The 12,428-nt window shown below is 36.9% G+C and overlaps 1 protein-coding gene across 2 annotated transcripts; it reads right to left on the bottom strand.

Moving 5' to 3' along the window:
- Window positions 1-1,931: 1,931 nt before the first annotated feature.
- On the bottom strand, window positions 1,932-11,503 carry LOC147483721 (glutamine-dependent NAD(+) synthetase-like). Of its 2 annotated transcripts, none has more exons than XM_086578102.1 (8): window positions 11,288-11,503; window positions 11,145-11,200; window positions 10,559-10,714; window positions 10,364-10,471; window positions 10,158-10,268; window positions 9,381-9,557; window positions 8,581-8,748; window positions 1,932-2,162 (listed from the first exon to the last, which is right to left on the bottom strand). In XM_086578102.1, exons 3-8 carry the CDS (start codon window positions 10,697-10,699, stop codon window positions 2,100-2,102), a joined length of 768 nt encoding a protein of 255 aa, XP_086434228.1. In that variant the 5' UTR covers window positions 10,700-10,714; window positions 11,145-11,200; window positions 11,288-11,503; the 3' UTR covers window positions 1,932-2,099. The 2 variants fall into 2 exon arrangements, with proteins under 2 accessions (XP_086434228.1, XP_086434229.1); XM_086578103.1 differs by lacking the exon at window positions 1,932-2,162 and adding an exon at window positions 4,466-4,573.
- Between the last annotated feature and the right edge of the window lie 925 nt (window positions 11,504-12,428).

Here is a 12,428-nt window from a genome sequence, read left to right as displayed (position 1 = left end):
CCTCAATTTGAAAACTTAAACACTAACTCTCAATTGCGAGTTTAACCTTCTTCCTCAATTTGAAAACCCTAACTCTCAATTTGAAAACCCTTATCTTCTTTTCTCTTATCCAATTTCCTCTTCAAGGCTACCAATTTCTTCTTCCATATCTTGTTTTGTTTTTGCAAGATCTTGAACTCTTCTATTTTCTCTTCACATTTCTCCTCTGCTTGTGTTTTCACATTGACCATTTTTCTTCTTTCTTTTCGTCTTCATCCGAAGTTTGTAATATCCATTGCCTCTTTTCGTCGTTTCTTCCTTTCTCTTCTCTCTTTTCGTTTTCACAACACCATTTTCTTCTTGTTTATTTATCCGTTACGTTTTTCAGCATAGCCTTCTTTTTTTCGTTTCCTCGATTCGGTTTTCACAATCTCCAGACGTTTCTTTGGTTTTCTTGTAAACATATTTCTACGAGTTTAAAGTGAATTTGAGAGTGCTACGCCTTTCCGCGCATTACTTGGGATTTTGTTTAGATGAGCATCTGCAGAATAAACTCACGAAATTTTAAAGAAGAAAACAAATTACATTTGGTCGTAAGATATCAAGATAAAAAAAGGAATGATAATTGATAAAGAACCTTGATGAATTTGGTCGTAAGCCACCTTCCACTCTTTTTAGATGTTTCAAAATCTTTTGAGCACAAGCTTCCACGGTGCATGTAGACCTTTAACACCACGGTAATCAAGCGATGAGATATTGAAAAATAGATATATGTTAGCAAGAAATGCTAAAAGAAACATGGTATTATTTGATCGAAATCAGAAATGTTTGAACCTTTTCCATACGCTCTTCGGGTTTGTATTTGTCCGACTTATCCTCTTGATCTTGTTCTCAACTTCAACCGTAGGTTCAAAGGAGACGAATGTCTGATCTCAACTTATGCGTGACATGAGTGCACCAAAATAAATCATAAAAACAAATGCAAATAAGCGGGGCACTATATAATGCCACATCAAACTTTTTTCCGAACCGATGTTTCATGTGACTCAACATTTTTATAAATTTTATGCAAATGTGATACGGGAGTTTGAATATATACGAATCAAATGATCCGGAAGTTTTTCTTCAAATAATCAACATATTATATGACCTTAAGTTAGACGGTATGCCTCATCAAACATATAAGAACAAAGGTTCTATGGCATATATCCACCACTAAATCTGGCCAAAAAATAATATATGTATATAGGAAAAGAAGTATACACTATACCAAAGCAGGACATCCCTAACAAATCGAAAACCGTTACTAAAAATATTTGCAACGGTTTTATCGTCCTGATTTAGGCGTTGCTAATTCGTTATTAATATTAAGTAGCGGTTTATAACCGTTACATAATTATTTATTGTAGCGGTTTCTAACCGTGAACTAAAATATTTACTAACGGTTTTCTTTGCTCAATTGTATTACTCTTTAGCAAGCGGTTTTATAAAATTAGTAGCGCTTTTTGGTGTTACTCTTTTTTTAACATCGATAACGGTTTTATAACATTAGTAACGCTTTTTTGTGTTACTCTTTTTTTAACATCAATAACGGTTTTATAAAAATAGTAACGCTTTTTGTGTTACTCTTTTCTAACATTAGTAACGGTTTTATAAAGTTAGTAGCGCTTTTTATGTTACTCTTTTCTAACATTAGTAGCGCTTTTATAAAGTTAGTAACGCTTTTTGTGTTACTCTTTTCTAACATTAGTAACGCTTTTTATAAAGTTAGTAACGCTTTATTGTGTTACTTATTGCAAAAGCTTAGTAACGGTGAAGAACCGTTACAAAACTATTTCATCGTAAAAAAAAAATCCCCAAAACAACCCCCCCTCCCTTTTTGGGAGACTACTTAACCTGCATAAAGATGCCCCCACTTATTGGGTATTTTACAATCGTCCATAATATAAACAAGAAATCTTACAAGTACATCCAATCACATAATCTTTTATTAAAATAACATCACCAAAACGTCTTTCATAAATAGGATTTGCCACGAATGAAATACACACTGTTTTCCAAATCAATGGGACTTGTCCTTAAACTCAAGCTCTCATATCATTTGTACAAAACTAGCACCTTCAGTAGTTGTAAGCATTAGGGGATGACTTTGGGATTGTATCATCAGAAAAGTCCCTTTCATCCTATACACCAATAGAAATAAATAAAAAAGAGTCGAGCAGTAGAAAACAAATATGTATATATAGATATATACTTATATCCTATTCTTAAGTAGTAGCTCCTTATACTCAAACTACGGAATTCAAAAAACAGAGTATGGTAGCATAATTCTTAAGTAGCGGTATGTTTTGTCCTTTCCAAGAGATCGGAAAGTTCGATTATTTATTTTCTTTGGTCCAACAACCAAACTCACAAAAATGTGGCAACAGGGTCTCATACTCCTAACAATATGAGCAATTCAAACTCCAATAAAACTGTTCCCTTGAGCGGTCTTCAAAGATCCTACTTTTGACCTTTGTTTTTGTGCCTTCGAGGAAAAATATTTGTATAAGGAGGTGTTCTCTCGTCTCATATACAACCCTACGGACTATATTAATTCCATGGGAAGAGTAAAGAGAACAAGACGTTCTATTGATTATTACTAAAGAAGCTCATGGAGTCCAAAAAAGCTATATCTTTGAAGATTCTTACGACCACTACTAGTGTGTATCTACGGGTATGATCATACTATTTGCAACAATTCTTTAAGGTTAAATAGCTAAACAAAGTAAAAACAAAACAAACAAAATCATTCACAACAATTCTTTGGAGCTTTCAAGAAATTTTCGCAAAACCACGACACCTTATCTGGCCGGTTTGTACTTGAGCAGATTCTAGAACGAGGTTAAGCGTATTTGTAAGTATGCAAAGAGAGTGCCTTGGTGTTTTCAATAATTTGTTCGTACACTGCAAGTCGGTCGAGAGAAGAAAGGGAGTGAGTTGGAAAGGGCTAGCCGACAAAGGCGCAAATGAATGCTTAGCGGGGAGGAACACCGGTTGAACACTTACACATTCACATGATTGGGTTCCATGACAACAGTTCCGACTTGGAATCAATCTTTCGTCAAGCTTTGAATTTCGCACAAGATTCACTATCCATCTTTCGGCCTCGTCATAAGTCATATTCAACTTTTCCGCAAGTGTTACATCCGGATATAAATGATAAGACGGATGAATGGACCTTCGAATTTCTGCGTCACAAATTACTAGGCGAACAAAGTGAAACTAATTTACATATAAACCGATTCTTCAAGTCACATTTAATTACCCTATATCAATGCAGCGATGTATTTGCACTAAGTTTCAAATATGAAAAAGCGGGCATTTTAGAAACTCATCCCTCAAAGGTATCGTAGTAAAGTTGCCTTCTTCAACACGTTTTCCCAAGAAAGGATCATTCATTATAACCTCGCATACGAGTCGGAGATTCAAAGGCAAAAAATATTTTTGAGACATATAGAAGCGTAAGCATAAAATGCTGGCGTGAAACAATCACAAACACATAAAATAGCATCAAGCTTATGTAAAGATCACGAGATGCATATCTTCTCCCCACCAAACAATTACTAAAAGCATAGGTACAAATACGCACACCTAGAAGGTTTCAAGTGATGCAATCGGTATGAATGATGGCGGTGTAAGTATTCTACTCAAAACATCCCGTCAAACAAGTAGTCATTCTATATGAACAACTTACACGAACCTTTGGAGTGGAGGAACATACCTTGAGAGTGGAGAGAAGACCTAGAGAATTGGAGTGGAGGTGAGATAGTTGAAAGTGAGGAAGCGATCATCGATAGAGTTCCCTTTAGACATTACAACCCAATGAGCTGCTCCCATTCCTATTGAGAATGAACCAATATATAGATTTTGTTGAGTTCAAAGAAAAGGTTTTGATTGTACTATTAAGTTGAATTTTGACTTGTGGAAATGAACTTATCTAGACATAGTATAGTTCAATTACGGTGCTAGTCCGCGGCAAGTCACGAGGGGACTACTTCAAGTGATAACTCATGGCTCTGTTCCACATAATTATGATGCATTATATTAGGGATCTCAAAGGCAAAAAAGTTAGAACATAAATAATTTTAGCACGGCACCTTCAAATAGAAGGAAAAAGCGACTATCAAATAGCGAGAGGACCACCTGTTCTAGAAGTCTACTAAGTGAAAATCATCGGGCCTTATATTCATCAAAGAGTGATACTTTAAAATTCGAGCTAGAGGCTATTACTACCATTACCACAAGAAGCGGATCGTTTTCCAAACTATATCGACTAAACTTGCACCAAATGCGGTTACTACTGACTGTAAATCAATTATTAGACACACATCAACTTTGAAGATAAAGAATGGTATGGGTATGGGTATTACAATAAAGGGATCTACTTATAACAAAGTTTAGGAGGTATATATTTACTGCGGTAGCAAAAATTCATTTCATTATAGAAACATACTCCATTTATTCCTCCAAATTGTAGGCAAACAATCAATGTTCCAACTCGGATAGAGTGTTTCTGCACCTTATATGCTTAAGTCATATACAATATCCAACTCTTTCACATCCATCAAACAAAAAGTCGTGGTCACAAGGCCACAAACAACTCTTTCACAAAAAGTCATAATAGTATAGTGTGATTGACCGGAGAGCTTACATGCACACTTTTCGTACATATTACATCTAAATCCCCACAAATAACAATTTTACATACCTTACTAATTTATATATTAAAAGTGAATAATAAGATCCTAATCTCCACAAGTCATGCTCTAAGCGCCCCAATAAAATAGCGAGGGAGCAAATACAATACATATATATTGAGGCAATATCGACATCCATCATGATTATAAAGGATGTACAAAATGGTCAAAGTCAAAACAAAATGGGCTCTATATGGAGATGATCGCGACAAATATTTCCATAAGATGGTTAAGGAAAGGAAATCAAGAAATCGGGGTTTGATTAGAGCAAATGGAGACAGAATGAATCTGGAGGAAGGCGTCCGAGAAGAGATAGAAGCTACTACAAGGAATTCTTGGGCTCACAAAATCCAAAACCTTGTAATGCGATACCCTAAATGATTTCACCTTCAAAAGCACACTAAGCGATCAACAATTAAGCAATTTGGAGGAGGATATTATCGATGAAGAAATAAGCTGAAACACTTTTTTCTATTGGCAATGACAAGTCGGTAGGACCGGATGGGTATGGCTCTTATTTCTCTAAGAAGTATTGGGTAATCATTAAATGGGACTTCCTAAAAGTTGTAAAGAATTTTCTTGGATCAGCTAGAATGCTCAAGGCGATCAATGCCGGAAATATCACTCTTGTTCCCAAAGTTGAGAACCCTAACACGGTAGAAGAGTATAGACTATAGAGTATAGATCAATTGCATGCCGCAATATGGATTACAAAACTATATCTAAAGTGCTAGCAAATAGGATGAAAAAGAGTTATAGGGTCTATTACTTATGAAAATCAGCGTGCCTTCATCCCCGGAAGACATATTCAAGACAATTTACTTCTCACTCATGAGTTACCCGGAGGAAGTACCATAGGAAGTGGATCTCCCCGATGTACACTCAAAATTGACCTACAAAAGGCTATGACAATGTACAATGGCGGGCAATTCTTGATATCTTGACCAAAATGGGGTTCCCTCGGAGATATATCACATGGATTGGTCTTGTATGACTACACCATCCTACTTGATCATCATTAATGGTCACTGTGGTTTTTTCAAGGTAAGAAGGGCATAAGACAAGGAGACCCATTATCTCCTTCTCTCTTTTATCCTCGATGATGAAGGTTCTAGCAGCTCGAGATGGAATGGGCAAGACAAACCAAGCTTTTAATCTCCATCCAAAATGCTTCAATCCCATTATAACTCACTCACTTATGCTTTGCGAGATGACCTTATGATATTCTCGCAGTTGAATTGTCTTCCACTCAAGCAATCATAAGTATTCTAGAAAGTTTTGAGAGGCGTCGAGGTTTAAATATGAATCATAATAAAGAGCGACATCATGGCGGCAGGACTCTCTTTACGCATGTTATTGGGGTCGGACTAGTCTTGCCTCCAACAAAGTATTTGGGGATGCCTCTAATTACCACAAGGTTAGAAATAAGTATTTGTCGGCCTCTCATTGAGGCAATGACTAGAAGAGTTAAGTCATGGAAAGCAAAAAGCACTCTCTTATCTTTGGCAGATTGCAACCGATTAAATCGGTGCTAATAAGCATTCAAGTATATTGGACGAGAACTCTTATCTTGCCCAAAGCTATCACTTGAAGAAGGTACAACAAATTTGTACTAGATTTCTGCGGCTGGCTCGAAATGGCAAGGAAAATTCACCCTATAAATGAGAATACACTATGCAAAAGCAAAGGTGGTGGATTTGGGTATCATATAGATAGAGGACTAGAGCAAAGCAGCTATTTGTGGGCTGGTGTACAAGATTGCTACAAAGGAAGACAACTTATGGGTCAAATGGATGTGGAGAAATAGAATCAAATCAAAGAACTTCTGAACTATGACAATTCCACATGATTGCTTGTGGTCTCGGAGAAAAATGCTCCAGTGTAGGAAGCTAACTCAAGGAATGATGATAAAGAGAATTACAGATGGAACACCTCCTTTTGGCATCACAAATGGGCCAGTCTTTGCTTATAGAGTTCGCCACTCCAGCAATTAAAGCAGCCTCAGGCATACCAGAAAATGCACCAGTGAGCATCATGATACAAGCAAGGCACTGGAATTGTGCTAATGCGAACCTCCCAACAACTGTTAAAGAAGGTATAATGAACGCTAAGTTGAGCAGAAGACCTGCTGAAGATGTATGGACATGGACTGCAACAACTACAGGTACATATTTTACAAAATCAGCATATGAAGCAATTAGAGGGCATGGACAACAAGTGTGTTGGAGTACAATGGTGTGGGGTCAATGGTCTCTACCTAGACACAACTTTATGATGTGGCAAGTACTATCTGGAGCCCTCCTTACCCTGGACAAATTGGTGCAGCTCAAAATCTTAACTTCCTCAAGATGTATCCTATGTAATTCTGCCAGAGAAAGCATTCAACACATTTTCTTTAACTGTGGGCACACAAAGACACTCTGGAAGGAAGTAAACAAGATTGTGGGATACCAAAGAATAATTTTAGAAGCTCGGGAAGAATGGAAATGGATTCTCCAGAGCGAAAAAGAAGAATTACTTTGTTGAAATTTTTCAAGTTTGCTATGCAAGTACTCTACTGGTTATGAAGGGACGAAATAAGAGAAAATTCAAGAAACGAGTATGTGATGAGAGGACTTTACTCAACGGCCTCAAGGAAGAAATCAGAAGGATTCTACAAAACAAAATGATTAGGGTACTTGAAACTCCTTTGATAAGGGATTTTACAAATAGACTGGGCATAGTGGTTACATTCATCCCCCGGCCAAAGAACTCTCTCATTTAGGAACCCCACGACCCGGGAGAAATGAAACTTAACACCGATGGTAGCTTGGTCGGAGGAGAGAGAACCGTGAGGTGTCATCGGGGGGACCACAATGGTTTTGCTATACTATGTTACTCCCGCCAAAGGGGTGTAAGAACGTGATCAACCAGAGCCGATAGCAATTGTTAATGGCCTCAAAATATGCGAGACAAGAAGGAATTAAGAAGGTGAAGGTTGCAAATGATTCAAAACAAGCAACTCGGATAATAAACAAGAAGGAAGGAAGGAAAGTGGAAAGCGAAGTCTTGAAATTTGGGAGCCGATGCGACAAAGTAGGACAAATGTCGGGTTGTTCATGCATAGGGAAGCAAATAGAGTCGCAGGAGACTATTTGGCCACTCTAAGGGGTCCCCAGCTGTATTGTTCTCACAAATCCTCATGTGGACATACTATATAGGATATTAGCAGAAGATAGAAATGGTAGAAAATATGTGAGGAGATGAGCATGTGAGAGGCTATGACTGCATGAAAGGGACTAGCTGAGAGAACTACATGTCAAAGAGTGGATGTAATTTATCATTTTTGTTAATAGAAAATATGACATTTTGTTCACAAAATAAATAAAAAAAAACATTTGATTTCATTGTCCATATAAATGAAGAATAGGTCACAAAATAATCTAGTTCGAGCATTTAAATGGGAAAGGTGGCAAGTGACTGGATATTTTTACGGATAAATTAAAGATAGAAAGTTGAAAGATTAGGGTAAAATATATGAAATTTTGATAACTACATGGCTTCAAAAACTGCTTAAGAAAAGCAATCGTAAGCATAAAACAAAATATAAATTAAATATCTGACCGTATAGAGATCAGTTTCTAAAAAAAAATGGGGGGGGGGGAGGGAGGTGGTTTAGGTACAGAAAGTCAGTTTTACTAGATTGCTGCACCCCAGCTTGACGGGAAAAAAAGGACGAAAAAGGAACAGTTTCAGATAGGATACTTAGCATATTTAGAGATCTAAATATAAGGAACATATTTAACAATTCATGTGCTCCAGAATAAAATTAAAGATAGTCAATCAACAGAAGAGTACTATGATGCATGTTCCAAAGCAATACCTGGCTGTAATTTGACCGTATAGGTTCCAGCTCTGCTGTTGGCGGAGCTGCTTCAATTTCAGCCAGTGATGAGTAACCAAGATTAATGGCAGCCCATTTCAAAAATGACCGCAGATCCTGCTTACTAATACTCCCAATAGGATTTATATCTGCTGAGCTGCAATCGTACTACAACAAATAATAGAATGTATAACACCACAACACACTTGGGCCTTCATTGCATAGACTTTAAATTGATAAACCACATCCTGATGGTGGAGCCAGTATATACATGTGTTCATCATTCGAAGAACTGGTAAAAACGAAGTCTAGTTTGCATTCTTTTAATAGAAACCTGCTTTGACCTAAACACAATATGTTAAGTGTGATCTTCTAAATAAGACACCGGCTCCAAAAGCAGCAAATTCACGTTTAATGTTCCGGTGGAAGATGAGTTTATTAAGGCTAGGGTCAATTAATGGACAAATAAGATCCCAGAAACATAAATACAACTCGTTCAACTAATGGGCAAAATAAGTTCCAAGAAACATTGCATTCAAGCAAGTTACGCGGAAAAAAAAAACTCATTTAAGCACCTGAAGAATTTTCATCCCAGAAGCTGAAATGTGTGAAAAGCACTCACTTGATCAAGTGGATACTTGATACTTGTCCCCTCAAGGCTTGCACACGTATTAAATATAGCAATATTCAGCTGGGCACTTGCTAGTTTAGCACAAATTTAAAGGGGTGGTGATCTGATAACCAACAACAAACATAGTACTTTTAATTATCTTTTAAATGGCATGCAATAAAAATTTTACCTTTGTTAAATAACCACGCAATCCTTCATCTACATTCGAGCTACCCAAGACCAGATAAAATCCAGGTTTATTGTGTACCCAAGGCATGAGTGACGCAAACATAAATGCCAGCACCATTCTGATGCGAGCTTGAATATTTTGCAATCCTAAGTTTTCAGAGTTGGATCCCCCATCTACCTGCACAAACCAGAAAGATGGTAACTACAATCAAAATAGAATTAATGATTCTTCATCACTATAATTACAGCTAGACACTACGAAAATCTTTTATAACAAAAGAATTGCAAAACAATCGCGGATAAAAAGTTCAGAAATGCTACGAAAAATGCAAGTGATAATAACAGTAGATAGGCAATACAACAAACCTGATCATATACCAAGCAGTGGCATCCTTTATTAAATTGAAAAGATAATTACATAAGACACTCAGATGAGATAGTATAAAAGCTAGTAAAACAGAACCACCAAGAGAGGGTTTCTGCAAAGCTTATGCGTCAAAACGGTACAGTGCTACCTCTATCAATATGGATTAACATACTCCTTGACTTTAAGGTCCTTTTATATCTCTTTCCATCTCATGCCAAAAACAAAAACTTCCAGAACAATAGTTTTTTTCTTAGTAGCCTATGTAAAAAAATCACAAAGACAACAAACAAAAGAAGTAACCAGCTTACGCCAAGCTACACAAAGCAACCTTAGTACCTTACTAATATTTTCATAGCAAAAGAAGCAGTGGATCTTGCAAACACCTACACTGCAGAGAGAAATGGGAGTTACCTGCAGCAGCATAGTTAATTTGCTATCTCTGAATGGAACATGAGAATCTCCATTTGCTATGGACTCAACCACTCTCTTCAGCGCTATATTTCCTTGGTTGATCTTTGCTGTCTGTAGTTACATTAGATTAGTGTCATACTGCCAAACAAAAACATCGAAACTAACATCATCTACGCTGTTCCAGCTACAAGACACAATATTTTTACCTGCATTTTTGCCTCAAATCCAACTTGGCCAGCTTGCTCAATATTTTCAGAACCAGCCATGTCGACAAGCATCAGTCGACCTCCTACTGTAGGGACATCCAGAATTATCTGCAATATATCGGATGTCAAGTCAATCTAACAGAAATGATTTCAAGTAGAACCAAAAACGGATAGATCAATGTCAGAATGACCAACCATGCAGTGGCTTCTTGAGCTCCTATCGTTGCAAAGCGTACTTTTTACAATCCTCCGCTTCTCCACTTTTGCCACTTCTCTTGATATTTTACCAGCTTCATTTCCAGAGATAAAAGTTGCATTCTTTGCTTTCTTTCCCATCACTTCAAGTCTTACCTACAAGGAAAATATATAGTATAAGACACCATACCAGAATCTAAGCTCCTATGAACATAGCAAACTTGAATACTAAAGCGCAAAAGTTAAGCTCAAACAATAATGTAAAGAAGTGCGACTTCCAGGAGAAAATAACAAAGTTTTCTCAATCATCTTAGCAAAGTCTGATCCAGTTACTAGAAATAATTTAACAAGTATGGGGAATAGAACCACATTCGATGATACAGTAAATAAATTCCACAGTGTCGACGATAACTTACTGATCAAGTGAAAAGGTTCATATAAAACTATAACACATCGAACAACATCCAGGAAAAATATAAATCATAACATAACTAAAATAAGTAATTACTAACTACATACAGAAGAGCAAAATCAAACCACAAAAATCGAATTTTTTAATGAATAACACAAGTAATAAAAATCGCACCTTTGGTTATAACTGTAGCCAACCAACACCCAAGTTAATTTCAGTTGTGATATCACCTAGTAGTAGTGTGAAAAATTGAAAAAGAGATATGAGATGATGAAACATAGAAAATCATAGAAGAAGAAGGCGAAGGAAGTCGTTACCTAATAGCGGCAGCAGCGGCGACTGGTGCTGACTCCAAAAACTTGTTGAAACGATGAACTTGAACGAGAGAGGCGATGAAAAGAGCGAAACTTGTTGAACAATAAACTTGTTGAACGAGAGAGGCGATGAACAATATAAAGCTTGTTCATAGTAATCTTAAATAGGAGAGAAAGAGCGCGATAATTTTGGTCTTTCCCTCTCACCGAAAATTCTTTCCTCTCACCGAAATTTTTTTATTTATAAATCTTAAATTCTAATTTAGTTATTATTTTAATATTATATTTAATATTCACGATTTATTTACGCTTTTTGTCCAAAAAAACAATTTAAAAAACGTAACAAATTAATTCTCATATTTGGCAAAATTAACGTAACACTTTATATATAATTGTAACGCTTATAAAACGTTAGGAACCTAGTTACACTTTAAAAACGTTACTAAGCAAAAAACTGGAGCGTTACTAATATCCTGTTTTGGTGTAGTGATAACAACGCTAGTGATCATACCGTTCATCAAGGCCAGGAGAGACTTTTGAAGAAACCCGTGAATAAGACAACAACTTCATAGGAGCTAGTAGACCGGTCGGGCTTAACCATATCTAGTGATGCTTGTCTTTGGAAGAGACCGAGGGGCGGCATAGTCTCGCTTGCTTGCTAAAGTCATCGACGAGCCTACACTGAAGAGATCGGATGTGCAAATGGATTGGGAGGCTTAACGACTTTTGTATTCCCCCTCAAGAATCTTCACTGCTTGTGCTCATAGAAGGCCTCTCTTGAGGCAAGTCTTGGGAGCACACCATAGTTTGCGACCAAAGCCAATATCTATGCATTTTCTCTATCCTTCTCCCCAATGCAACAGGTTTTCCATAATTTCATCAAGTTTGTCCTTTCTCATACTTATCCCAAACTTGTCTCGGAAACCAAAATTTTCCTTCGCCCTAAACTGTTATTAAAATTTCTCCTCCTCCCTAGAACTTCAAACAAAGATCATGCCAAACTGTAAATGTCACATTTGTAAGACACTGAGGGCAATGGCATCCACACCTCTCGGGTCGCATAAACGGGGTTCCTCTAAATCCAAATCAAGGTGACATGGCTCAAATCTACGTTACAAAGCTTAGCCATTCCAAAATCCGTAAC

Source organism: Coptis chinensis, chromosome 8, assembly GCF_015680905.1.
Source record: "Coptis chinensis isolate HL-2020 chromosome 8, ASM1568090v1, whole genome shotgun sequence".
In the NCBI taxonomy this organism is placed as follows: Eukaryota; Viridiplantae; Streptophyta; class Magnoliopsida; order Ranunculales; family Ranunculaceae; genus Coptis; species Coptis chinensis.
The sequence above is the reverse complement of the archived record's forward strand: the minus strand, read 5'-3'. Positions and strand labels throughout refer to the sequence as shown.

Coding starts and splice junctions, on each gene's coding strand:
- LOC147483721 (XM_086578102.1), bottom strand. CDS start 10,699: ATGGGAAAGAAAGCAAAGAATGCAACTTTTATCTCTGGAAATGAAGCT. Junction 10,269..10,363: donor GATTTGAGGCAAAAATGCAG/GTAAAAATATTG, acceptor ATGTAACTACAG/ACAGCAAAGATCAACCAAGG. Junction 2,163..8,580: donor TACGGTCAAATTACAGCCAG/GTATTGCTTTGG, acceptor ATTGGTGTATAG/GATGAAAGGGACTTTTCTGA.